This window comes from Schistocerca nitens, chromosome 4 (assembly GCF_023898315.1).
Source record: "Schistocerca nitens isolate TAMUIC-IGC-003100 chromosome 4, iqSchNite1.1, whole genome shotgun sequence".
NCBI lineage: Eukaryota > Metazoa > Arthropoda > Insecta > Orthoptera > Acrididae > Schistocerca > Schistocerca nitens.
The window spans coordinates 501,957,559-501,984,734 of NC_064617.1; the positions used below are offsets into that span (position 1 = coordinate 501,957,559).

At 39.7% G+C, this 27,176-nt stretch overlaps 1 protein-coding gene across 2 annotated transcripts in view; it reads left to right on the forward strand.

The window, feature by feature from the left end:
* LOC126251342 (threonylcarbamoyladenosine tRNA methylthiotransferase) overlaps positions 1–27,176 on the forward strand; it is a 135,707-nt gene that overhangs the window by 19,570 nt on the left and 88,961 nt on the right. The window contains exons 2-3 of one of the 2 annotated variants that reach the window (XM_049951706.1): positions 23,259–23,547; positions 23,641–23,713. In XM_049951706.1, the coding sequence (XP_049807663.1) occupies positions 23,259–23,547; positions 23,641–23,713 (362 nt within the window). Of the gene's footprint in view, positions 1–23,258; positions 23,548–23,623; positions 23,714–27,176 lie in introns of those variants that run through there. The other variant, XM_049951707.1, reaches the window with a different exon arrangement.

Sequence of the window (27,176 nt, forward strand, 5' to 3'; positions counted from 1 at the left end):
GTGTGTCTTCAGTGGAAGATGCTTCTCGTCCAGATCAGGCACAGCGAGTTGTGACTCCACAGAACATTGCAGCAGTTGAAGCTATAGTGAAGGAAAACTGCCGAGTGACACTGAATGATGCAATGGGAGGAAAGAAGTTCCATTCTGATGAAGAGGTACGCCACACAGTGCATGAGTGGTTGTGCGGACCACCAAAAGAATTTTTTTCTAAAGGAATTTATGCACTTTGTAAGTGCTGGAGGACTTGCATTGAGTGTGGGGGAGATTATGTTGAAAAGTGATACAGCTTTGTACCACTTCTGCACAATATACAATATTTAAAAAAATGTTTAAGGTTTTCATTTGACTCACCCTCGTACTACAGTATAGACACTGTGTAGCACCAAGTCTGTCTGTCTGCCAGCATATTTCATCATGTGGAGAGGCACCTCAAACTCAAGAACCTTAAGCATTTGAATACTTGTGTCAACAAGCATTGTGTATTTTCAGTGCTGTTTTATTTTCCTAGGCAGATTTTGCTGTCAAAAATCAGGACATCCGATTATAATTGTCAATTTTATGTGGTGAAAATTTTAGCATTCATAAGTAAATGAAGATGTAAAGTTTTTTTATATTTTTTTAAATTTATTTATTTTTTACGGGCTTAATATATGCTGCTAATTACATTATGTACAGAATATACATTGTAACTTCTCAAACAACAGGTCAATTTGTTTGCCAGCAAACTATTTTTGCTGAAGATGAAGTTGAGAACAGTTTGAATACTTTTTACACTCAGTGTATCTATTCTGCACCCTTCTTGTTGATCCAGGCTTTGGAACAGCACTGGCGAAGTTAACCTTGCATTAGAAGGGTGGATTATGTACCGCTGACACAAAGGCGGGGTGCAGTGCATCCTAACACCTGAAATTATCCTGCGTCATTTATTTTCAATATAAGACTTCTACGATTATGTTGTTTTCATTTCTTTGTTGCTTTTTTACACATTATTTCACCTTTATAACATTTCACAAGGAATAAATCACTGTTTACATAATAAACCCAACTTCCAATAAAAATTGCTAGTTCTTTATTTGTGCCTTAGTTCATCCTTTCACAGAGTCCTTGGGTTCAGTTGGCGGGACTTGACTACAGGTTTTTCTGTCATTTTGTACATGCTTCCCACTTTTTCAGCATACTTCCCAATCTTCTTGTTGGTGGAGTTCATGATGGTGTGGACAATCTTGGGGAAGTGATAAAATTGAAGATTTGCTTGAGAGTTTTGCATTATTTGCGTTTCTCATCGAACCAGGTGCCTCTTTGATGATATTATGTGGTGTGGTCTGGACCTTCTGCAGGCCTGGAAGTTTCTTCACCCACTTGGTGAATCCATCATTTTCAAGGTAGAAGTCTCCACATCTGTTTTGGTCATCAGTTCCATCATCACAGGCATCCTCACTTGAGTCAAGTGTTGTGTTCCCTCTCTGAAATTTCAACATGAGACTCCTGACCCCCATCATCATCAGTTAGCAGTTCTTTCTCTTGGCCTTTCTCTAAATTCTCGGTAGCATTCTTCTCTTCCTCCACTCTTTTGCAGTAGCTCCATCAGCCTAGCGTATTCATAGGACCGCATCTGTAATATAATTTAATGTAACACAATAATTACAATACAATAAAAAAATACCAGTAGCTCAGAAATAAGACGACGACTGTTTTATATATATATATATATATATCTGAGAGTGTAATAAATTAATAGAGGGAAACATTCCACGTGGGAAAAATATAACTAAAAACAAAGATGATGTGACTTACCAAACGAAAGTGCTGGCACGTCGATAGACACACAAACAAACACAAACATACACACAAAATTCAAGCTTTCGCAACAAACTATTGCCTCATCAGGAAAGAGGGAAGGAGAGGGAAAGACAAAAGGATGTGGGTTTTAAGGGAGAGGGTAAGGAGTCATTCCAATCCCGGGAGCGGAAAGACTTACCTTAGGGGGAAAAAAGGACGGGTATACACTCGCGCGCACACACACACACATATCCATCCACACATATACAGACACAAGCAGACATATTTGGGCAGAGATGTCAGTCGAGGCAGAAGTGCAGAGGCAAAGATGTTGTTGAATGACAGGTGAGGTACGAGTGGCGGCAACTTGAAATTAGCGGAGTTTGAGGCCTGGTGGATAACGGGAAGAGAGGATATATTGAAGAGCAAGTTCCCATCTCCGGAGTTCGGATAGGTTGGTGTTAGTGGGAAGTATCCAGATAACCCGGACAGTGTAACACTGCGCCAAGATGTGCTGGCCGTGCACAAAGGCATGTTTAGCCAAGGGGTGATCCTCATTATCAACAAACACCATTCATGCGAATGGACAGTTTTTTGCTGGTCATTCCCACATAGAATGCATCACAGTGTAGGCAGGTCAGTTGGTAGATCACGTGGGTGCTTTCACACGTGGCTCTGCCTTTGATCGTGTACATCTTCCGGGTTACAGGACTGGAGTAGGTGGTGGTGGGAGGGTGCATGGGACAGGTTTTACACCGGGGGCGGTTACAAGGGTAGGAGCCAGAGGGTAGGGAAGGTGGTTTGGGGATTTCATAGGGATGAACTAAGAGGTTACGAAGGTTAGGTGGACGGCGGAAAGACACTCTTGGTGGAGTGGGGAGGATTTCATGAAGGATGGATCTCATTTCAGGGCAGGATTTGAGGAAGTCGTATCCCTGCTGGAGAGCCACATTCAGAATCTGATCCAGTCCCAGAAAGTATCCTGTCACAAGTGGGGCACTTTTGTGGTTCTTCTGTGGGAGGTTCTGGGTTTGAGAGGATAAGGAAGTGGCTCTGGTTATTTGCTTCTGTACCATGTCGGGAGGGTAGTTGCGGGATGCGAAAGCTGTTGTCAGGTTGTTGGTGTAATGCTTCAGGGATTCCGGACTGGAGCAGATTCGTTTGCCACGAAGACCTAGGCTGTAGGGAAGGGACCGTTTGATGTGGAATGGGTGGCAGCTGTCGTAATGGAGGTACTGTTGCTTGTTGGTGGGTTTGATGTGGACGGACGTGTGAAGCTGGCCATCGGACAGGTGGAGGTCAACATCAAGGAAAGTGGCATGGGATTTGGAGTAGGACCAGGTGAATCTCATGGAACCAAAGGAGTTGAGGTTGGAGAGGAAATTCTGGAGTTCTTCTTCACTGTGAGTCCAGATCATGAAGATGTCATCAATAAATCTGTACCAAACTTTGGGTTGGCAGGCTTGGGTAACCAAGAAGGCTTCCTCTAAGCGACCCATGAATAGGTTGGCGTATGAGGGGGCTATCCTGGTACCCATGGCTGTTCCCTTTAATTGTTGGTATGTCTGGCCTTCAAAAGTGAAGAAGTTGTGGGTCAGGATGAAGCTGGCTAAGGTAATGAGGAAAGAGGTTTTAGGTAGGGTGGCAGGTGATGGGCGTGAAAGGAAGTGCTCCATCGCAGCGAGGCCCTGGACATGCGGAATATTTATGTATAAGGAAGTGGCATCAATGGTTACAAGGATGGTTTCCGGGGGTAACGGATTGGGTAAGGATTCCAGGCGTTCGAGTAAGTGGTTGGTGTCTTTGATGAAGGATGGGAGACTGCATGTAATGGGTTGAAGGTGTTGATCTACGTAGGCGGAGATACGTTCTGTGGGGGCTTGGTAACCAGCTACAATGGGGCGGCCGGGATGATTGGGTTTGTGAATTTTAGGAAGAAGGTAGGGGTGCGGGGTGTCGGTGGGGTCAGGAGGTTGATGGAGTGATTTTGAGGAAGAGGAGGTGGGTCCCGCTGTGACGGAGGATGGAACTGTTCCAGGCAGGGTTCAATTTGGATAGTGTCTTGGGGAGTTGGATCATTAGGAGTAGGATTAGGATCATTTTTCTTCGTGGCAAAGTGATACTTCCAGCAGAGAGTACGACTTGTAGGACAGTAAATCTTTGACGAGGGCTGTTTGGTTGAATCTGGGAGTGGGGCTGAAGGTGAGGCCTTTGGATAGGACAGAGGTTACGGATTGGAAGAGAGGTTTGGAGGAAAGGTTAACTACTGAATTCCTTCCAGGAATTTCTGACTTCCAGCCTTGCCTCTCAATCCTTCTTAAAAAACCTTAATCCTACTCCCAACATCACCACTGCTGAAGCCCAGGCTATCCGTGATCTGAAGGCTGACCAGTCCATCGTCATCCTTCCGGCGGACAAGGGTTCCACGACCGTGGTACCTGATCGTCGGGAGTATGTGGCTGAGGGACTGCGTCAGCTTTCAGACAACACCACATACAAAGTTTGCCAAGGTAACCCCATTCCTGATGTCCAGGCAGAGCTTCAAGAAATCCTCAGAACCTTAGGCCCCCTACAAAACCTTTCACCTGACTCCATCAACCTCCTGACCCCACCGACACCCCGCACCCCTACCTTCTACCTTCTTCCTAAAATTCACAAACCCAATCATCCCGGCCGCCCCATTGTAGCTGGTTACCAAGCCCCCACAGAACGTATCTCCGCCTACGTAGATCAACACCTTCAACCCATTACATGCAGTCTCCCATCCTTCATCAAAGACACCAACCACTTACTCGAACGCCTGGAATCCTTACCCAATCCGTTACCCCCGGAAACCATCCTTGTAACCATTGATGCCACTTCCTTATACATAAATATTCCGCATGTCCAGGGCCTCGCTGCGATGGAGCACTTCCTTTCACGCCCATCACCTGCCACCCTACCTAAAACCTCTTTCCTCATTACCTTAGCCAGCTTCATCCTGACCCACAACTTCTTCACTTTTGAAGGCCAGACATACCAACAATTAAAGGGAACAGCCATGGGTACCAGGATAGCCCCCTCATACGCCAACCTATTCATGGGTCGCTTAGAGGAAGCCTTCTTGGTTACCCAAGCCTGCCAACCCAAAGTTTGGTACAGATTTATTGATGACATCTTCATGATCTGGACTCACAGTGAAGAAGAACTCCAGAATTTCCTCTCCAACCTCAACTCCTTTGGTTCCATGAGATTCACCTGGTCCTACTCCAAATCCCATGCCACTTTCCTTGATGTTGACCTCCACCTGTCCGATGGCCAGCTTCACACGTCCGTCCACATCAAACCCACCAACAAGCAACAGTACCTCCATTACGACAGCTGCCACCCATTCCACATCAAACGGTCCCTTCCCTACAGCCTAGGTCTTCGTGGCAAACGAATCTGCTCCAGTCCGGAATCCCTGAAGCATTACACCAACAACCTGACAACAGCTTTCGCATCCCGCAACTACCCTCCCGACCTGGTACAGAAGCAAATAACCAGAGCCACTTCCTTATCCTCTCAAACCCAGAACCTCCCACAGAAGAACCACAAAAGTGCCCCACTTGTGACAGGATACTTTCTGGGACTGGATCAGATTCTGAATGTGGCTCTCCAGCAGGGATACGACTTCCTCAAATCCTGCCCTGAAATGAGATCCATCCTTCATGAAATCCTCCCCACTCCACCAAGAGTGTCTTTCCGCCGTCCACCTAACCTTCGTAACCTCTTAGTTCATCCCTATGAAATCCCCAAACCACCTTCCCTACCCTCTGGCTCCTACCCTTGTAACCGCCCCCGGTGTAAAACCTGTCCCATGCACCCTCCCACCACCACCTACTCCAGTCCTGTAACCCGGAAGGTGTACACGATCAAAGGCAGAGCCACGTGTGAAAGCACCCACGTGATCTACCAACTGACCTGCCTACACTGTGATGCATTCTATGTGGGAATGACCAGCAACAAACTGTCCATTCGCATGAATGGTGTTTGTTGGTAATGAGGATCACCCTGTGGCTAAACATGCCTTTGTGCACGGCCAGCACATCTTGGCGCAGTGTTACACCGTCCGGGTTATCTGGATACTTCCCACTAACACCAACCTATCCGAACTCCGGAGATGGGAACTTGCTCTTCATTATATCCTCTCTTCCCGTTATCCACCAGGCCTCAATCTCCGCTAATTTCAAGTTGCCGCCACTCGTACCTCTCCTGTCATTCAACAACATCTTTGCCTCTGCACTTCTGCCTCGACTGACATCTCTGCCCAAATATGTCTGCTTGTGTCTGTATATGTGTGGATGGATATGTGTGTGTGTGTGTGCGAGTGTATACCCGTCCTTTTTTCCCCCCTAAGGTAAGTCTTTCCGCTCCCGGGATTGGAATGACTCCTTACCCTCTCCCTTAAAACCCACATCCTTTTGTCTTTCCCTCTCCTTCCCTCTTTCCTGATGAGGCAACAGTTTGTTGCGAAAGCTTGAATTTTGTGTGTATGTTTGTGTTTGTTTGTGTGTCTATCGACGTGCCAGCGCTTTCATTTGGTAAGTCACATCATCTTTGTTTTTAGATATATGAGAGTGTAATAATATTGTTATAATATGTTACCATGTAATAGTGCAAGTGTAAAACTATCTGTCACTCAAGACTGGCATGTAATTAGTGAAAAACCAGGAAACACGCATAGAAAAATGGGGTGTGGTTGACGGTACTCCAATAAAAAGCACAGGAAGACAGGATGCCGTCAACCCCAATGGAGATAACAGAGATGTTTGTTCGTCAAGCTCTAGCATGTGAATGAGAAAAACACATGGGGTGCACTAGGTTAATTGCATTGATAGCTATTCAGAAACTCATCAGATGTTGTAAACAAAAGTAAAACCCCTCGGGTACATTGCAACCCACCTTTTTAACTGAGGGTTAAAATAGGTTTTGTACTTTTTTCTGCCCATTGTATTTATTTTCCATCCTTTTCTTCTTATCTGGGCTTTGTAATGGCACTGGCAACGTTAAGGACACCCTTTTTTGAGATAATTTAATTGCAACATCAGGTTTGGTTCCCAAATATTAGTAATGCATCTTTGTATGATACATCTCGAAACAGGGTACAACACATAATGGTGTGTTGCAAGTTATGCATTGGTATCTGGTTCCTTGGCATATTTTCTGTTTCACACAAACTACATATCTGCACATTAATGTATTTTTCTTTGAATATTTACCCACCCTAAGATCTGGAACATACCTCTCTGTAAATCATAGAGGATTCTCGTCATTGGAGTGCCTTTGTGCCAGCTTTGTTCCATTCTACAGTTTCCCTAATGAGAGGTAGGTGAAACTTTTCAAGTATCACTTTTCACATTGTAACTGACATGTGGAATGCTTGAGCATTTAAAATGAACAAATTCAGAATGAGAAAAAAAGTTCTCCTTATAACATTTGTCAGTCTTGTACACTGACCCTACTGGGAGTTCAGTAACATGTCACAACAGTTGACTGCACTCATGCTCAAATTGTAACCTACAATACATTGTGTTTTCTCGATTTTTTTGTCTGTATTTCTGTCAGTCTTCTCTGCTTCAACCATTTCTGTTGTATTACATGTGGTCAACATCCACATTTCTCTTTCATCACACCAATTGATAGCAAGCATCTTGTCAGGTGACTTACACTTAGCTTCATTTCAATTTCTTGTGCAATTTTGTCGTATTGTGTCCATTCTTACAAACAGTGCCACATGCACCATTGTACCTCATACTTGTGAAGCCAGAGAAGCAGGTTGTTGTGCCTTGAGAATTTTGGTGTAAGTTCTAGAGACACTCGGCTTTCCACCGTCTCGAACACCCGATATTTTAAGTACGAGGGTGAGAGAGTGGAGATATGTCTACCTCCCCACCGGTTTCTGTGTGTGCAGGATGGACATGTATTGGGAGAATATTGCAATAGTGACGGTTGATCAGCGCGGACAAATGTTTGCTGCTCGCACCATAGAAGCTGTATGTCCAGTACAAGAAGCAAGCATGCTTTGTTCCTTGATGGTGTAATGACAGTATTTGTTGTGAACAAATGAATTATGTATTGAACTAAAGACACTTACATTTGATTTTCTGGTGTTGGACTAGCTAGAAGCAAGAACTGGTTTTATAGTGGTTTAAACCAAACATATTGTAATTGTATCTGTTAGTGTCTAATGGTCCAAAACAGGGTTGACTTGTGAGAGTTGAACGATTATGTGAAACTTGTGAAATTGTTTTATTGTGGAGATGAAAAAATAAAGAGTTGAACAAAAAGTATTCTGAGAGTACAGAATCATTTCAAGAGTAGAAAAGAAGTCTATTTTGAAATTCCTTTAACCAGCTATAGCCATCGGGGAAGAAGAGTTTGTGTAGATCGACGGAGCCGTCTGACCCAAGAAGAAGATTGGCTGCACACAATATGTTAAGTCAACTGCGAGAGACGTGTGAGTCTTGCACCCCAGTACCACGCTGTCTCGTGTCATCAGAAACCATTAGAAGGTCTGGGTTGGAATATCAGTTGTCAGAATACAGAGTATTTCCCTGTTCCAAATAAGGTCTCATAAGTATTGCCACTTTGGCCTAGATTGTGGAACTTAATTTTTGTTGTTGTGCCTTCATATACAATAAAATCCAAAATGTACTCACACAATACGAATGTCTATTCTGAAACTACTCCACATGGAACAAATTGTTTAAAAGGTAATTGGCCATTGAACAAGAGGCTTTTGTCAACGCAAAGTTACTGATTTCGACTTCGCACTGCAAAACTTTGTGTGGACTTTACCAATAATATTCCTAATTTTAAACAAACTGTCACCTCCAGTACTCACTGAGTTGTCACTAAAATTTAGTATTCTCAAAAGTAAAATAAAATGGTCTCATGAGATAATTTTGCTGAAATGGATTGTGTAAAACCAGTAATCACTTATTTCCAACTTTTGAACTTGAGACATTAGAAAGTAAATAGCAAGAAAATAATAAAGTTCCTCAGACCCAGTATCTTTTTACTTTGACAACTGAGAATGCACAGGTTCTGGACTATTTGCACGGTTGTATGCATAAAATTAATTCCCCTCTTCCAGGAGTGGGGGAATTGCTGGAAGTAAAATGTGAGTTGTCATGTTTGGATAGCTCAGTCGGTAGAGCAGTTGCCCATGAAAGACAAGGTCCAGTTCAAGTCTCTGTCCACCATACAGTTTTAATTTGCTTAGAAGTTTCATATTGTCGCACACTGTGCTAGAGGGTGAAAATGCATTCTGGATAAAATCAGTTCATTTTTTGTGCTATAAACTGCAGTGTGTCTTCTGACATAAATATCATAAAAAATGACTGAACGGTTGAGTCATTAACCACCTGATTTGTGTCCTGAAGCTGAGTCATCAAACACATCCTTTAATAAGTGGAAATCAGCTTGTTTTTTGGTTGAAATTGTCCCTAAGAGGAGCTCTTTTCTGAAGCATTTTGCTGTCACTTTTTGACTCTTCAGATTCTGAATAACTGTCTACTGCATCTCGTGAAGAAGCATCAAAATGGTGTACTGTACCAGCTGTTGTACAGGGCTGGTGACTACTACATTGTGATTACGTTGAAGCCTCCTCACTACCACCAACATCAGATAATTCGTCCTCACTGTTATTCCTAATTATTATCTCCAGAATCTCTTTGAGAAACCGTAATGACATTACATTTCTCTCATAGAACAGAAGAATGCAAAGTTAAAACTGCTGAAAATTTTCAAAGTGAAGACAAATTTCGCAATGAGGAACAACAGAAAACATAGGTGCACACTGGAACTATGCAGCTGGAGCTCTGACACTTACTTATGGTGCAGAAATGCAGCTCTGCGTGTTTACACGTTCAGAGCATACAGGTACCTGCAACTCATGGTGCTTAAACTTGTTCGCAGCAGTGAAAGGCTGATGGCTCAAGACACTTTTTATTTATTTAGCGTATGGCATTTAAGTACATTTCAGTATTGGATCATATATTTATACATTACATAACAGTACATATGTTCACAGACAAACATCTAGTCCTTGTATAGGGTATATCCAGTGGGTTTTTGGCATGCCATGAGGAATTCTTCAAAGTCCCCACTGAACGCTCTGGCACTTCCTTCTTCTCTAATTTGTTGGATGGTCTGCTTAGGTGCGCCGCAGTCACATGCTGGCGAAGACAGCAGTCCCCATTTGAAGAGTGAGTCAGCACATCTTCCATGCCCAGTTCTTAGTCGGTTCAGAGTTGACCAGATCTTGTGGGGCTGATCAAACCCAGGAACTGCCTCAGTAATACAAGGCTTTAGGTGGCAAGTTGTTGGGGCATTTTGGAGCCATTCTTTTCTCCAAGAGTTGATGTCAGCCCCAGTGAGGCTGTCAAGAGCAAGAGGAGAATGTCTTGAACGAAGCCTCTTGATACTCAGATCAGGTATATCGATGTGTACCGGTAGTTCAGGGTTCGCTTTGATCTTGCTGTATTCCCTGACCAAGGCTGCTTCTCGTCGTATTTTTGGGGGTGGTTTATGACTCAGGACAGATAGCCTTATGTTAGGTGTAGACCTATCGGTTCCTGAAATAATGCGCATGGTATTGTTAAGTTTGACATCGATTTTGTTCACATGACTACTGTTTAGCCATACTGGTGCACAGTAGTCCACCGCAGAGTATACCAGGCTGAGCACAGACGTCCCGAGTTGTTGCCATTGGTCCCCAGGTGGTTCTGCAGAGTTTATAGATGAGGTTGTTTCTTGTTCTCATCTTGGCAGCTGCTTTTGTAAGGTGTGATTTAAATGACAAGGTTCTGTTTAACGTGACCCCTAGGTACCTTGGCTCCTTGTTGTAGTTGAGGCGTGTGTCATCAAGGTATTCTTCCAGAGCTCTGTCAGCTTCTCTGCTATAGAGGTGGAAGCAAGTTACTTCTGTCTTCGTGGCGTTAGGCCTAAGCCTCCATTTACGAAAGTATGCTGTCAGGGCAGACAGATCGGATGTCAGGGTTTCTTCCATTGTATCAAAATCACTGTGCTTGTTGCAATGGGCCAGTCATCAGCGTAGCCAAAGTTCCTACAAGCTATTTCTGGCATGTCAGCAATGTATAGGCTGCAAAGCAGTGGGGCTAACACCAAGTCTTGAGGTAAACCATTTTGAAGGAATTTCTGGCTACTGACTTTGTTTCCCATGGCAATCTTGAATCCTCTTTTACCAATCAAGTTACCAATAAGCTTTGTCACTTTTTGATAGGGAATTATTTTCATCAGTTTGTAGAGTAGGCCTTGTCTCCATACAGTATCATAGGCTGCTGACAAGACAATGAAGACCACAGGTGTTTTTGATTTCTTTTGGAATCCCACTTCAATATGTGTTGTAAGGGCCAAGACTTGGTCTGCACAGCTTCGGTTGGGACGAAAGCTGGCTTGTTCTGTTGGGATGGCCGTGAGTATTGTCTGACCGATCCTGTTAAGTAGTACTCGTTCCAGAAGTTTGTACACTATGCTAAACAGTGTGCTATGGACTGGTAGTTTTGCGGAAGATTTCCGTTTTATCTGTCTTTAGGAGGGCAATTATCTTGGCACGTTTAAGTTCTTGGGGTATGTTTCCTGTTTGCAGTAGTGATGTGAAGAACTTTGCTAACCATATTTTCATATATTTGCCAGACTTGATAAGAACTTCTGGGAGGATTTCATCTGAGCCAGGGGCTTTACCTGGTTTTGTGTCCTTTATTGCTGCCGAGATCTCTTCGGGGGTGATGTCACATGAACATTTAGTGTCAACACTGGCTGTTGCATTTAGCTTTCTAAGTTCACGTTTAATGCGTCTTGTTGTCTCTTGGTGGGTTACCTCTTTAGATGTTTTAACAATGTGCAAAGTAATTTAGTTGGGTGTTGTGGGGTTTTCTTCTCGAGTGATATGGCTGGCTCCTCCTAGTTTTTGAAGCAGGGACAATGCTTTTTTGCTGGATACTTTAAAGTGAATAGCCTGAGTAGTTTCCTTCCACTTTTGTCGTCATGCAGTATCAAGGCTGTGTGTGAGTTCATCTGCTATTTCTCTGTCACCCCTGCTTTGGCAGTCATTATACAGTTGATCTTATGCAATTTACGTAACACATATTCAAATTTTAAAAGTGATTTTTCTAAATTATGTTCATTCTGCCCTGCCCTGCCGCCCCCTCAGTACATGTCTGCACCGGCTTCATCAAAACAAATTTTTGGTACTGTTTTATCAAGAACTAATATTTTGAGACTGGCTGTGTGCAAAATATAGATTGATACTTCCAAGGAAGAAGACAGCAACTAGTTACCATTGATAATACTATGATAATGGTATTTATTTACAAATATAGTGCTATAGCTGGTTTCGAACCGACAGTTTGTCTTTAGACTCACTGTTCACATTAAAGTGCACATTTGTTGAAGCTTGCGTAAGTTTTTGACTCTTTACCCTCCCTTGTGGCGAAAGATTCTTAGGAGGATGGCACTGTTGAAATCATACATAATTTTCTTTTTGTTGGAAGTTGTTGGCTTGTATTCATGAAATTCTGTACTGTATCTGCAGCACTTGCAGGATTCTATAAGGGGGTGTTACAGGACCAATACTCTGTATAGTATATGTAAATGACCTGTTGGGTAACTCCAGAAGCTCCTTGAGGTTCTCCATTAATGAAGCTGTTATATATTGAGAAGGTGCAATGCTAGAAAATTATGCAGGAAAACCAGCAGATGATCAACTCTTGGTGCAGAAACAGGCATTGATCCCCAACATAAACAAATGCAATGTATTGCGCATAAATAGGTGGAAAGACATTTTATTGTTTGATTACATGATTGCCAAATGATCAGTGGAAGTAGCTATACTCATTAAATATCTGTAAGTGTACAGAGTGTTTTGAATTGGATCAACCATGTAAATGTAGTCATGGGAAAGGCAGGCGGCAGAAAAATCTTCAGGAGTCGTAGGCCATCAATGAAGGAGATAGCTTACAAGACTCTTATTCAGCCAATACTTAAATGTTGCTGGACAGTCTAAGACTTTTGACAAATAGTTAATAGAGAAAATTTAGAAGTTCCAAAGATGACCAGTGTGTTTTATCACTTTATTAGTATTTACAAAAGTGTTACAGAAATGCGTATCCAATTTTAGTGACAAATGAATCATAATAGTGTTTTCTGTTAAAATTCTGAAAAATTTTGTTCCGAGAACAGCCATCCAATATAATGCTTCCTTCTACATAAACCCCGTAAAAAGGCCATGAAAGTAAAATTAGAGCTATTTGAGCATAGATGTATCTGACCAACAGTTGTTTTCCTGCACACCATTTGTGGTCTGAAACAGCAAAAGGAGCAGGTTTTTTTTTTGGGGGGGGGGGGGGGGGGAAGGAGTTGACTGGTACACAGAATCTGGTACACAGAATACCCTCCAACACACACATAAGATGGTTTGCAGAGTATAGATCTAGATGTAAAAGATGTATAAAGATAATATTTACCAAAATATATCTGGTGTACAAAAGTAAGTAGTAATCTTCTTGACAGCTTGAACAAATTAGAAAGACAAATATTCCAGTTGTTGCCTGCCATTTAAATTTTAGAGTCTAGATGTTAAATGTTGCCATATGTGTGTCAGCAACTTAGCATTGCAGATGCATCGAGGAAAAAGGAGCTGTTGGATGTTGATAACAATAATACATTGTAAACAACAGTCACACACAGTTACTGTGTAGAGCAAAACACAGATATAAAAGCCATTATATTCTGTGACAGAAATCTCTTAACAACTTCTTATTACATAGCTTGTTTTGGAAATTTGTGCATATTTATAGGTAATATTGGAACATTTTGTTTTGCTGCTTAGACATGTTATTGTAAATAAGTAATAGCAGAAACATGAGAAGGGAATATAGTTAAATACATCAGTTGTAAGCCAGTGGCTTTGCCCTTTGGTTCTGTGTCAAGTGGAAAGACTGAACCAGAGACTTCAAAAGTTGTGTGACAAGCTAACGCTCTGACTTCCTGGTCTTGCACCATAGTGTTGTGAACTGAAGGGTCTCCCTAAATAGGTCAGGTGTGCACCACACATCCACGGCTGCTACTCAGGTAGCTGACTGTGTATGGGGTGCTCACAAGGTTTTTTTTTTTTTATTTTAGACTAGGCAAATCTTCATCCAATCCAGATAATGATAGCTGTAGGAAACTCAGAAGTATCAGTGTAAGATCGAAAGAAATGCCTCCCACAGGTGAGAGTATTAAAATCCTAATGGTAAAATGCCGAAGCATTCACAACAAAGTAACAGAGATTGAATTGCTAATGAAAAGCAGTGGAGCTTACATAATACTAGGTACAGAAAGCTGATAAAAACCTGAAATTGATAGGAATGAGATTTTGGGGGGAAAATTTAAGTGTATATTGAAAGGGTAATCAAATGGGAAATGGTGCTATATTTGTTGCAGTGGACAAAAAATTCAAATCCACCAAAATAGAAATTGAATCTGCTTGTGAGTTTGTTTCGGCAAGACTCAGTATCAGGGTGGGCATAAAACGATAATTGGATCCTTTTATCGCCCACAAGACTCTTCTCCTCATGTAACCAAAAACTTCAGAGTAAACCTCTGCTTACTTGTACGTAAGTTCCCCAATCATACTGAAATCATTGGTGGCGATGCTTAGCATCCAACAATTAACTGGGATATTACAGTTTTGCTAGTGGTGGGCATGATAAGACATCCTGTGAAACTTTACTAAATGCCTTCTCTGGAAACTACCTGGATCAGATACATAGGAATCCTACCCATAATGGAAATATATTGGATCTAATAGCAACAAATAGACCTGATCTATTTGAGGATCTCCACATCGAAAGTGGTATCAGTGACCATGATGTGGTTGTGGCAACAATGATTACCAAAGTACAAAGGACAGTTAAAACAAGCAGAAAGATATATATGTTCAGTAAACTAGACAAAAAATCAATAATGTCATATCTCAACGAATAACTTGAAACTTTCAGCACAGAGCAGGAATATCTAGAGGAACTCTGGCTCTAGTTTAAAAGATTAGTTGACCACATACTGGATAGATATGTACCCAGTAGAAGAGTTCTTCATAGGAGTGAACTTTGTGGTGTACAGTCACTGTAAAGAAACTTCTAAAGAGACAGAGATTACTGCATAATGAGTGTAAAAGAAGGTGTAGCACTGTAGATAGAGAGATGTTGAATGAAACACTTTTGGCTGCCAAGGGAGCAATGTGTGATGCCTTCAATGACTGCTGTAGCAGAGTATTGCAAGTGACATTTCACAAAAGCCAAAGAAATTCTGGTCATATGTAAAGACTGTTAGTGGCAGCAAAGTTAGTGTCCAGTTCCTAGCAAGTGATACAGGAACTGAAATAGAGGGTAGCAAAGCAAAAGGTGAAATGCTTAACTCCATTTTGAAGTGTTATTTTACAAAGGAAAACCCAGGAGAATTGCACCAGTTTAATCCTCGTATCACTGAAAAACCGAATGAAATAAGTATTAGTGACAGTGGTGTTGAGAAACAGCTGAAATCGTTAAAATTTAACAAAGCTCCAGGCCCCGATGGAATCCCTTTCAGATCCTATACTGAATTTGCTGGTTAGTTAGCCCCTCTTCTCAATATAATCTATCATAGATCCCTCGAAGGAAAAACTACCCATTTCTTGGAAAAAGGCACAGGTCACACCTGTCTTCAAGAAGGGCAGCAGAAGTGATCGACAAAACTACCGTCCAATATCCTTGACATTGATTTGTTGTAGAATCTTAGAACATGTTGTTAGCTCAAACATAATGAGGTATCTTGAACAGTATCACCACCTCAATGCCAACCAGCATGGTTTTGAAAAATATCAGTTATGTGAAACTCAACTTGCACTTCTTTCACAAGACATACTAAAAACTTTGGAGTGAGGCAGTTGGCTAGCTGCTGTATTTCTTGATTTCGAAAAACATTTGACTTAGTACCACACATACACTTATTATCAAAAGTATGATCATATGGGGTATCAAGTGAAATTTGTGACTGTGTTGAGGACTTATTGGTAGGGAGGACAAAGCATGTTACCTTGGATGGAGAGTTATTGTCAGACCTAGAAGTTATTTTGGGTGTGCCGCAGGGAAGCGTGTTGGGACCCTTGCTGTTCATGTTGTCCATTAATGACCTTGTAGACAATAATAATAGTAAAATCATGCCTTTTGCAGATGATGCAGTTGTCTGTAATGAAGTACTACTTGAAAGAAGCTGCATAAATATTCAGTCAGATCTTGATAAGATTTCAAAGTGGTGCAGAGATTGGCAACTTGCTTTAAATGTTCAGAAATGTAAAATTTTGCATGTCACAGAATGAAAAAACGTAGTCTCCTATGACTATAATATCAGCGCGATTCACTGTTGGAATCGGCCACCTCATACCAATACCTGGGTGTAACACTGTAGAAATATGAAATGGAATGATCACATAGATTCAGTCATGGGTAAAGCAGATGGTAGACTTCAGTTTATTGGTAGAATACTGGGGAAGTGCAATCAATCTACAAAAGAGATTGCTTACAAATCACTCATGTGACGGGTTCTAGAATATTATTCAAGTGTGTGGGACCCATACCGAATAGAACTGACAGAGGATATTGAGCATGTACAGAGAAGGGCAGCCTGAATGCTCACAGGTTTATTTAATCCATGGGAGAGTGTCACAGAGATACTGAAGAAACTGAACTGGAAGACTGTTGAAGATAGACGTGGAGTATCCTGAAAAAGTCTATTAACTAAGTTTCAAGAACTTGGTTTAAATGGTGGCTCTGAGAATGTACTACAAACCTCTACATATTGCTGACTTAGGGGTTGTGAAGATAAGATTAGAGTAATTTCTGCATGCAGAGAGGCATTCAAACCGCCATTCTTCCAATGCTCCATATGTGAATGGAACAGGAAGGAGTCTCAATAACTGGTACAGTGGGACGTACCCTCTGCCACACATCTCATGGTGGTTTACAGAGTATAGATGTAAATGGAGATGTAGAAGAGAGATAGAAATGAATACGTAATGAATCACAATTATTGAATGTGGGGGAAAGGAAGTGTAAAATACATAACAGTACCCTAACCAATGACTCAAAGTGTTTAGAGAAAACTTTCAGATAGAGCACTGGGAAGAGATTTACAAAGTGAACGCAGTAGTTGGAAATTTTACTGTCTGTAAACCAACTGCTGTCAGCAATTTGATTCTGGTTTCTCCTAAAACAAATTGAGGATAATGTTAAACAGAATCAAGAACAAATGATGTATAACAAATGTGTTTAAAGTATCTTGTGCCTGGAAGAGAACCCTCTACCTAATTGAATGAGCTGTAGCCAAGGTGAAAAAACAGCATTATCATAAGTGTTGTAAAATGATCTAGTCTCGTGTCAGAAACGGGAGTCAAGTGCACTCTGCACAAAATCAAAACACTCAGAGTATAAAATAAAAATAATGTAGAGCATAATTAAATGAGGGACAAATGGAAACCATTTATAGCAAATCGAATTAACTGGAAAAATGGTAACACATTGAAATCAGTGGCCACAAGTTTCAGTGATTACTATTTCACATTGGCAGCAAACATTCTTCCTGCTAATACAGAGGGAGGTCACAAATATTGTTATGTTCCTAAGAAGTTTTAAATCTTCTGCTTTTGACAGTGTTCCTTGCAGGAGGTTAAGTTCTCACGCAGATCGATAGGATCTATCTTTATGATCAGTCAGTGACTCAAGGCATGTTACCTGACAAACTTAAATGTAATGGCATCCTTTGACAAAAACACAGAAAATAAAACTGCCTGTAGTTACAGATCAATTTCACTCCTTCCAGTTCTCTAAAAAAATTTTTAGAGAACGTAGCTTACAATAAGATTTTTAACAACGTAAATTACTAACTCTTTCTCAGTTTGCATTCTCTACAGGTAGTCATATATGATGTTGCAAAGGACAAAAACTAATTCTCCCATATAATCTATGACTTTGCCAAGACCTATGATTGGTTGGGCCATAAAGTACTGCCTAACACTAAAATATTATTACATTAATGGCACCCTATGGCGTGGATGGAATCTTACCTTCATAACAATAAGTTGAGGTCCACACTGACAACTACCCCACAGAGATAAAAATAATGTCGGATGATTTGGTTCTGGATCTATACCTGTTCGTAATCTATATAACCGATTTACTAGTAACTTTTAAAGAGCTGTAGAATAACAGCAGTGTTGCTGATTGTACAATGATATAGTCAAGAGTCCCAACCCAACCTGCACCAAACATCTTGTAAAGTCTCGTATTATGTAGTTTCAAGGAAATAAAAATGTTGATACTAGAAATGTACATGATGCTTCATAAACTAAATGAAATTCATTCTGTAAAATTCCTGTGAACCCCCAGTTGGTAACTAGCTCAAATGGAATCGATGTACAAACTAATCAAGAGGTATCAGTTTTTGTTTTCATGAGAAGACCTGAAATGCTGTCATTTTTAACTCCATTTTGTCTTAAAGTAAATGATGAAAGACTGAAGAAAGTACTCATTTAGCAAAAGTGAACAGTAAGAATACATTGTAAAGTGAATGCGCAACAGTGGAAGACCCAAAAAGGAATATAATATCAGAATATTGAAGCTTGACATTATTGAATGAAAATATGCAAAAACGTGTCAACTTAATGATTTGCCTCTCTACAATATTTGCAGTTATTCTAAGCACAAATATGGCTGAATTTAGTTTTTAAGGAATTCCAAAATTTGTTTTTTCCAATTTAAATTCTCAATGATATGGACCCCTAAGAATTTTGAAGTTTTGATGCTACTTATTATCTCCTCACCGTGTGTTACACTTATCATTGGTGTAGCATCTCTAAATGTGGAGAACTGAATATTTACCGTCTTTTTAAAATTGAGGGTGAGACCATTCACAGAAAACCATTCAGTGATACTTTTAGAAACTTTGTTTACCATTTTTTTCTATTTCTATGTGTAAGCTTGGACTGATTACTATACTAGTACCGTGTGCAAAAAGGACTAATTCTGCTTGTTGTATACTAGATGGAAGATTGTTGACATATATGAGGAACAGTAGTGGACTTAGGAATCAACCTAGGGGAACCCTCTACGTGAGTTCTCCCCAGTTAGAACTATGACCCTGGACTATTTTGCTTGAATTACTAAGTACAACTTTCTGCATTATTTTGGTTAGATATGACATTATTCATTGGTTGGTTATACCATCACTCCCATAATTTGTCAATTTGTGTAGGAGAATACTGTGATTCACACAGTCAAATGCCCTAGAGAGGTCGCAGAAAATACCAACTGGCACCCATAAATTGTCAATTTATGTAGGAGAATACTGTGATTCATATAGTCAAATGCCCTAGAGAGGTCGCAGAAAATACCAACTGGCACTATAATACTTGTAAAATCTGGTGAGTGAACATGTAAATGGCATTCTCAGTAGAGCAACCCTTCTGAAACCCAAACTGTGACTTGCTAAGGGTACTATTGTTGCTGAGGTGAGATACTATTCCAGAATACATCACACACCTTCTCAAAAATTTTGGAGAATGATGTCAGAAGTGAATTTGGTCAGTAGTTATTGACAACTTAAAGAGGGGTTCAACAATAGCATATTTCAGACTCTTGCCTTGAGTTACATATTTCAGATAAGACTGGTCTTATTACATTGGAACAAATTTTTTGTACTCCATTGGAGACAGCATTAAAACCAGATGAGATTTTATTTTTGAGAGACTATATAATTTTCTTAATTTCAGAAGTAGTTTATTGATACATTTATATGATTGAATATTATGAAAGTATCATTTTGAACGTATTGCTGTGATTTTGCCCTTGAAATGTTTGTCCTTAGGCATTCTACTGTATTTAAGAAATGATTATTAAATGCATTTTCTACCTGTGACTCATCATTTATAGCCCTTCCTCTCAGTTCAGTAGTGATGTCTTGTTCTGTGTCTTGTTGTCCTGTCTCTCATTTCATTACATTCCATGTAGCTTTATGTCTGTTGCTGTAAGTACTGATTGCTGACATTATGTGCAAGTTCTTTGATCAAATGAACATTGTGTAATAGTTACAAACTGTGTTAGGCAGTGCAGTAGTTAAGAGACTCGTATTCAGGAGGATGGAGTTTTCTCTATCCAGCAATCTTGTTTTACGTTATACATGGTTTTCCTGAATCATTTCAGGCAGATGTGCCCACACATACACACACACACACACACACACACACACACACACACACACACACACACACACACACTTGGGCAACAACAGTGGTTGTGCAAGTGTGATTGCTGGTAGGGAAATGACTGTGTTTTTTAAAGCTAAGTAATTTTTCTGACTGTTTTGCAATCATCTCTGCTGCTCAGCCATACCAACGATTAGTGAGTAGTGGTCCATTCTCATATAAATATTGTGAAGTTGATAACAACACATATTAAATTATTTTCTGAAATGATTGCTACTTGTCACGACTTTTATGTTATCATGCAAATAATCAAAGATTTTTGTTGATGCACATTGAACTCCTATTTGAGCTACTGACAGCTTAAATAGTGGGCATTAAAGGCCACTTTTGCTTTAGTGTTATAGGTATGCACATCACTATTCTTTTTAAATTCAATTGGATTATTTATGACAAGTTGCATTAGCGAATATATCGCACTATCTCTTGTGGCCATTGTCTCCGGCTGCTGTGACCTGACTTCGGATTGGAACTGCATCTGACATGAGCAGCAATCAAAAGTGAGTGGAGGGGATAAGGAGGCAGCATACAACAGGAAGACGAAGGGATAGCAGAGTGGGAGGTAGGAGAAGATGGTGTGCTGTCTATGAGAGTGAGAGGAAGCAGTGATGTGGTGGGTAACAGGATATAGGATAAGGCTGCTAGGCACAGAGTCGGGGCACTGTACTTGGGAGGAGAACTCTTTTTATCAGAAGGAATGGTCAACTACTTCATCTTCGATACTGTGAAACAATTCAGTGCACCTGTAACCCATATGGTCACGGATTCTGATTCATTTACTTTACGACAATTCCTCATCCTAAGACCCAATGGCATTGTAGAAATATAGTAAGTACCATGATCTCTGTTACACACTTCACATATCTGCACATATAAAACCAAGAACCAATGGCACTGTAGACATATAATAAGAAGTACCAAGATCTCTCTTATACACTTCACAAATCTGAAATGTACGATAAGCAATAACTTCTCGGCTGTTAAAAGTCTCCAGTCCTGGTACAGTCTCCACTTTACCACCACCTACTAGAGCCACAGTAACCCAACCATCACCATGTGCACTAGCATCAGCATTAGCAAGTGTAAAATTTGGTACGCATCCACAAAACACTGAAGGACCAGGAAGAATAACTTGCGCACCGACTCCACTCTTTGTAGTAATAGCTATATTATCAATAGCTTTATACACTGTACACGAATGCCTTCTCCTCCTAAAATAACGTGTATGGAATGCATACACAATAATTTGGAATGTTCTTCCCTGTTTGCTAACTCCTGTTCACATGCTAGATCAATTGTTGGTATTACCCTTTTTGTTGTACAGAACTGAATACAGCAAGTTTTCTCAAAATTTAAGGAAAGTTCATTTTCGTACAACAATTTAATTAAAAAACTTTGAAAAATATCGTTAACAATTTCTTCTGTTGCTTTTATTATAACACAAGTATCATCTGCAAGAAGTGCCAATTGTGCACATTGTTTGAGTTATTCAGTGTAATCTCTCATATGGTGTAAAGCTATCAATTCCACAAAACTTAAGTTTCTCTAAGAGAACATGGTTTACTCATTCAGAAATCTTGGAAATATCACAAAAAACAACCAGTGATATTTTATTATTTAACACTTGTAATATTTGGTGACAGAGTGTATAAATAGCATTCTCAGTTGAGCAACACTTCTGGTATCCAGTTCTTTAGACATAAATATCAATATGATAATGTAGATGTTAAGCTACCAGTACAAAATAAACAGCAGCTTTTTAATACAAATAATGAAACAGTAGACGTTTCAAAGTAGTATTGTCAAGCTTAATTTAAATTGAGTAAACTGTAATAATTATAGTAGTTTAATGATAATTAATAATTGATGCAGCTTCTAACAGCAGAGTAAAAGAAATCATAATATTAACATTTATGTTTGCCGTTTGTATTTTAGATCCCAGAAAGTGGTAACTTAACCCAATGATGTCATATTGAAATACCCCTACAGGGTGCTGTGAAATGAGATTCGCTACATATCAGCTACTCTGATCGTTGGGTGTGGTAGACCTCAGGACATTCTTCTAATTGTAGAGTAACACAACAGTTTTTACACTGCCATGCACTTTCACTTATTTTTCTTCTGCAACTACAACTCATCACTTGATGTGATGGGTTAATGGCCCTAGTGGTAGGGTCGTTTCAATTCTAAGTTAACAGACTTGGAATTCTTTTGGCAGATATTTGTTATAGACACATATCTGTCCATGATATTGAAACAGTCTACGGTATTGTCACGAATTTTATTAAACTGCTATTATTAAATGGTGCCCATAAGAGTAAGTCTGTCTTGACACAAGATGATTGCTGAATGTCACAAAAATGGTTCAAATGGCTCTGAGCACTATGGGACTTAACTTCTGAGGTCATCAGTCCCCTATAACTTAGAACTACTTAAAACTAACTAACCTAAGGACATCACACACATCCGTTCCCGAGGCAGGATTCGAACCTGCGACCATAGCGGTTACGCGGTTCCAGACTGTAGCGCCTAGAACTGTTCGGCCACCTCGGCCGGCCATGGGTGTCACAAGTCAGGCGAACAGTGAATATGGTAATAGAATGGATGCAAGACATGGGTTGGTCTTTGTTAAAAAATATCTGTTGAAGTTGTATATGCTGGTGTCAAGAACTGAACCAAGAGTGTTCCATTACCTGCCTGGCATGTTCCAATTCATGAAAAGTATTAAAATTAATTTCTTGTACTGGAGTATGCATCTTCGTTGTTGTCCTGATAGAAAAGGAGAGCTAGTGTAGTTTGAGGGGCAGCCACAAGAATGTACATTGACAGTTCCAAGCACAGCATCCTAACAGCTAGACAACCTGCTTGCACTCAAGTTGTTCTTTTTTCTGTCTTTTCGGTTGCAAAATTCTTGTCTGGAAATAAAAACAAAGAATACACAGAGCTTGTACTTTGCCTCTGCTGGAGAGCAACTGTATAATAGATGTCCAGCCTGTTGTGGTAGGCTCATATTTATAATTCACTCAAAAAACGTTATATCGTACAATTATTCTCTGAAAAATTTCATTTTTTAAGGTTGCTTTTTATACTAATGTGAATGCATTTATTTTGTAATTTAAAAACAATGCTATAATTTCATTTTATTGAAATTGTTTTTCAGATGCCTGCCCCATGTTTTGAAATCATAGATGACATAGAAGATTTAATTTCGTCACAAGACATTACTCCTAAGGAACGGTATAGTAATAAGAGCTCAGTAACTCTACGTGCACGCAAGAGAACAAAAGTACAACCACCTGTCAAAGAAGAACAAAAGCCTGATGCGCATCTTGATAGTGTCATCCCAGGCACGCAGACTATATATTTGAAGACATGGGGATGTACACACAACAGTTCAGATAGTGAATACATGGCTGGGCAACTAGCTGCTTATGGATATCACTTAACAGGTTATTTCCTTACATTATTCAGATCCACCTTCTTTACCATTCTTGTTGTTTTGCAGTGTTTTCAAAGATAATATAGTTATTGAACCTTCACAGATAATAAGATGGAGGCTGATTTGTGGCTGCTGAATAGCTGCACAGTAAAAAGTCCAGCAGAGGATCATTTTCGGTGAGTTCTAATGTATATAGTGGTTAAGATGCTGCAAACTGAAAGTTTACGTGCATTATTCAGTAGTATCCTCAGAAATTTTCATGGAAAAACTATCTTAGCAACAGCAGACTGGGAGACATAAGTAAAACTACAAATTTAGTGTAACAAGTGCTGAAACATTATCAACAACTTCCAGAAATGGATACTGAATAAGTTATGATGTCTGACAACTATAATGGATTTAACTGAGATCACATCTTGTGTCCCTGGGCTATGCAGTCATAGGTTTCTTCCTTGATATTTCAGTTCAAAGTTAGAGGAGTATACTGGTGCTTTTAGAAGTCTCATTGTTTTATGAGGACCCTACCTTTGAAATGTTCATTGAATAGACAGTTTGTACCCAGAATAATTAGTTTCTGACAATGTTAATGGTAAGTAAAGAGAGATGAGTTGCAAGTTAAATAATGTAACCAGCAAGTTTAAATTGTGCACATGTTCACTGACCACATTATACTATTGCGCAAGGGTAACAGAGAGTTGAATTAACTGGAGAATGATCACTACCTTTCATCTATCTGTAGCTGTTATTTTGCGTGTGATGATCACAATCTCACAGTGATCTTATGTGTGTGGAAGTAAACAATTATTTAACTCGTACATGTGGTTGTCTTCAGTACAGGATTATTATACTCATGTTTTGAACATAAAAGAGCTAAAATTTAAAAACATCACTAGGTTCCAAGTTTACTTCAGTAGCTAAACAACAATACAAGTGTGTGCAATAGGATCAAACCGTGCAGTGTTAATTAATGCTGCACATGAAATGTAGTAAGTGTCCCTATTCTATATTTAGTCTACTATGCCTTAGGCAGAAACACACAACCAAAAACTTAAATAAACCAAAGATTATAAATTTACAAAAAGTAGTAGGGAGCTGATAATAGTTCTCTAAGAATGACAGTGCTGAAGAAATCCCTGAACTTTTAACAGAATGTATACTTTGTTACAAGTTGACTTCCTTATAGTGAATTGTGCAGAGGATCCTTTGAAAAAAAAATTCTTACATTCCCATATTTAAAATTTTTTGCAGAATACAGCAGAAACCACCAAATCATTAAAATAACTTAAAAAATGGTACTAGTTATAGAAATCTCTTCATCTAAGTAAGCCACATGGTTATGAAATCAAAAATTGCTGGATAAATATCTGATAACTACGGAGCTTCATAAAACCCTGAATTTCAGTAAGGTGTCATGTTATGCAGAGATCTGGTGGGGGTGGATTTTCAGGAGTTAAAATATGAATGAGAAGAAGAAGAAGGTGTTATTGACATAAGAAATAGCCAAGTGATTAATACTAAGCTTGAGAAAATAGATGAATTTATGCCCTGCTTCAGAACATCAGAGTTAGCTGAATATGCCAAGGCTAATTTTAACTATCTTAAAATCCAAATCTGTTTGCCCAACAGAGTGAAATATCTCCAAGACAAAAAAGGAGCCATCATGAAGGAATTATCTGAATGGAAAGGACATTGGTAGATGTTATTTACATGTACAGACAAACAAATGATAACAGTTTTAGGAAAATTGGCTGATTTATTCAAGAGAAAGAGCAAGTCAATAATGCATTGGTCCACCTCTGGCCCTAATGGGAAGCAGTTATTCAACTTGGCATTTATAGAGTTTTTGGATGTCTATTTGACAGATATTGTGCCATATTCTGTCCATTTGGCGTGTTAGATCATCAGAATCCCAAACTGGTTGGAAGGACCTGCCCATAATGTTCCATACATTCTCATTTGGGGAGAGACCCAGCAATCTTGCAGGTCGAGGTAAGGTTTGCCAAGTGTGAAGACAAATAATAGCTGTATCTTTCTGTCCTCTCTCTAGGTCGATTGCTTCCTTCTTGATGCTGTGTTCAGCCATGGTTCACCCATTCCTGCCAATATTGTCAAGTAGTGGCATCATTCCTAGTCAGATTCAAGTATGCGCTGATTGCACTAACTGGCTTCTTTGAGCCTCTACACGTCCTTTCTGAAATGCTGACATCTGCATATATTGTTCATGCGCCTGCCTGTGAGCCATAGTTACTGTCCAAGTGACTACATGGAATGACTTTCGCAAAGACTTTATGCCCTGGTATTGCGCTGCAGCATCACACATTCGTTCATTGGCCACAAAAATTTACAGTTTTGCATTTTCCCTCAGTACCTATATGAACATGAATTTTCTACTAATTTGTGTAGCAACTCTTTTGTATTATGAAATTTTTTATCTTGGAGAGTATTAGCATCGTGGGCACACCACTACAAATGGCACAGGATAGGCAGCATGTGGGAAATCTAACATGAACCTGTCCATCACCAGAATTCAGCTGATCTGCTCTGGATAACCCACTTTCTAGAGCTGCAAGTATTCGACTTTTGTTGAAATGAAGAAGAAAAAATCTGGAATTGTTCCCCTGTAAATCATTTTCCTACATGTATAATCTGGAAAACGTTGTAACATATCCTTGTACTTATTGAGACATCATACTTTTTTTTGCTAATGACCTAGAGTGAACTTTACAAATACTTATCAGGCAACATACATTGATTTTTCACTCTTGTTTTGTTAGAAGATGTTTGTAATGGTCACTGCCTGATAAAAAAGTGAAGCCCCCAGAGGACATAGTTGAATGTCATTGTAACTTAATACATGTAAACGCCCTCAGTTGTCATGTAAATTATTGGAGTTGAAGTCCTCTGTGACAGGTACTACAGCTGCCAGCGTGCATTAGTGTTGTTCATATTTTAGTGCATTGTTACCAGGCCTGGTAAAGTATATAAGAGGTGCGAACAGCACTCAGATGTTGAGTGATCATTGTGAAGGACAGGAAGCATGGACTGTATATGAATAGCATATTATTATTATTTCTTTCCTTTCTCGGACGCTATGTCTGGTTAAAAATGGAAAGTGACGCGGACCTTGATCGAGCATGACTTCCTTTTAACTGTACGGTATATGTTACATTGCATTTAGGAACTTTCGGGTAATTGAATTACAGATTTCTGTAGTTGTATATATACGTTTGGATGTAGCTGTATTGCATTTATGTATTGGTGGATATTGTGTGGTATGATTCTTGTAGTTGATAGTATAATTGGTATAATGTCAACTTTATCCTGATGCCACATGTCCTTGACTTCCTCAGCCAGTTGGATGTATTTTTCAATTTTTTCTTCTGTATATTTGTTGTATTGGGTATGGATATTTCAATTAGTTGTGTTAATTTCTTCTTTTTATTGGTGAGTATGATGTCATGTTTGTTATGTGATGTTTCTTCTGTTATAATGGTTCTGTTCCAGTATAATTTGTATTCATCATTCTCCAGTACATTTTGTGGTGCATACTTGTATGTGGGAACATGTTGTTTTATTAGTTTATGTTGTATGGCAAGTTGTTGATGTATTATTTTTGCTACATTGTCATGTCTTCTGGTG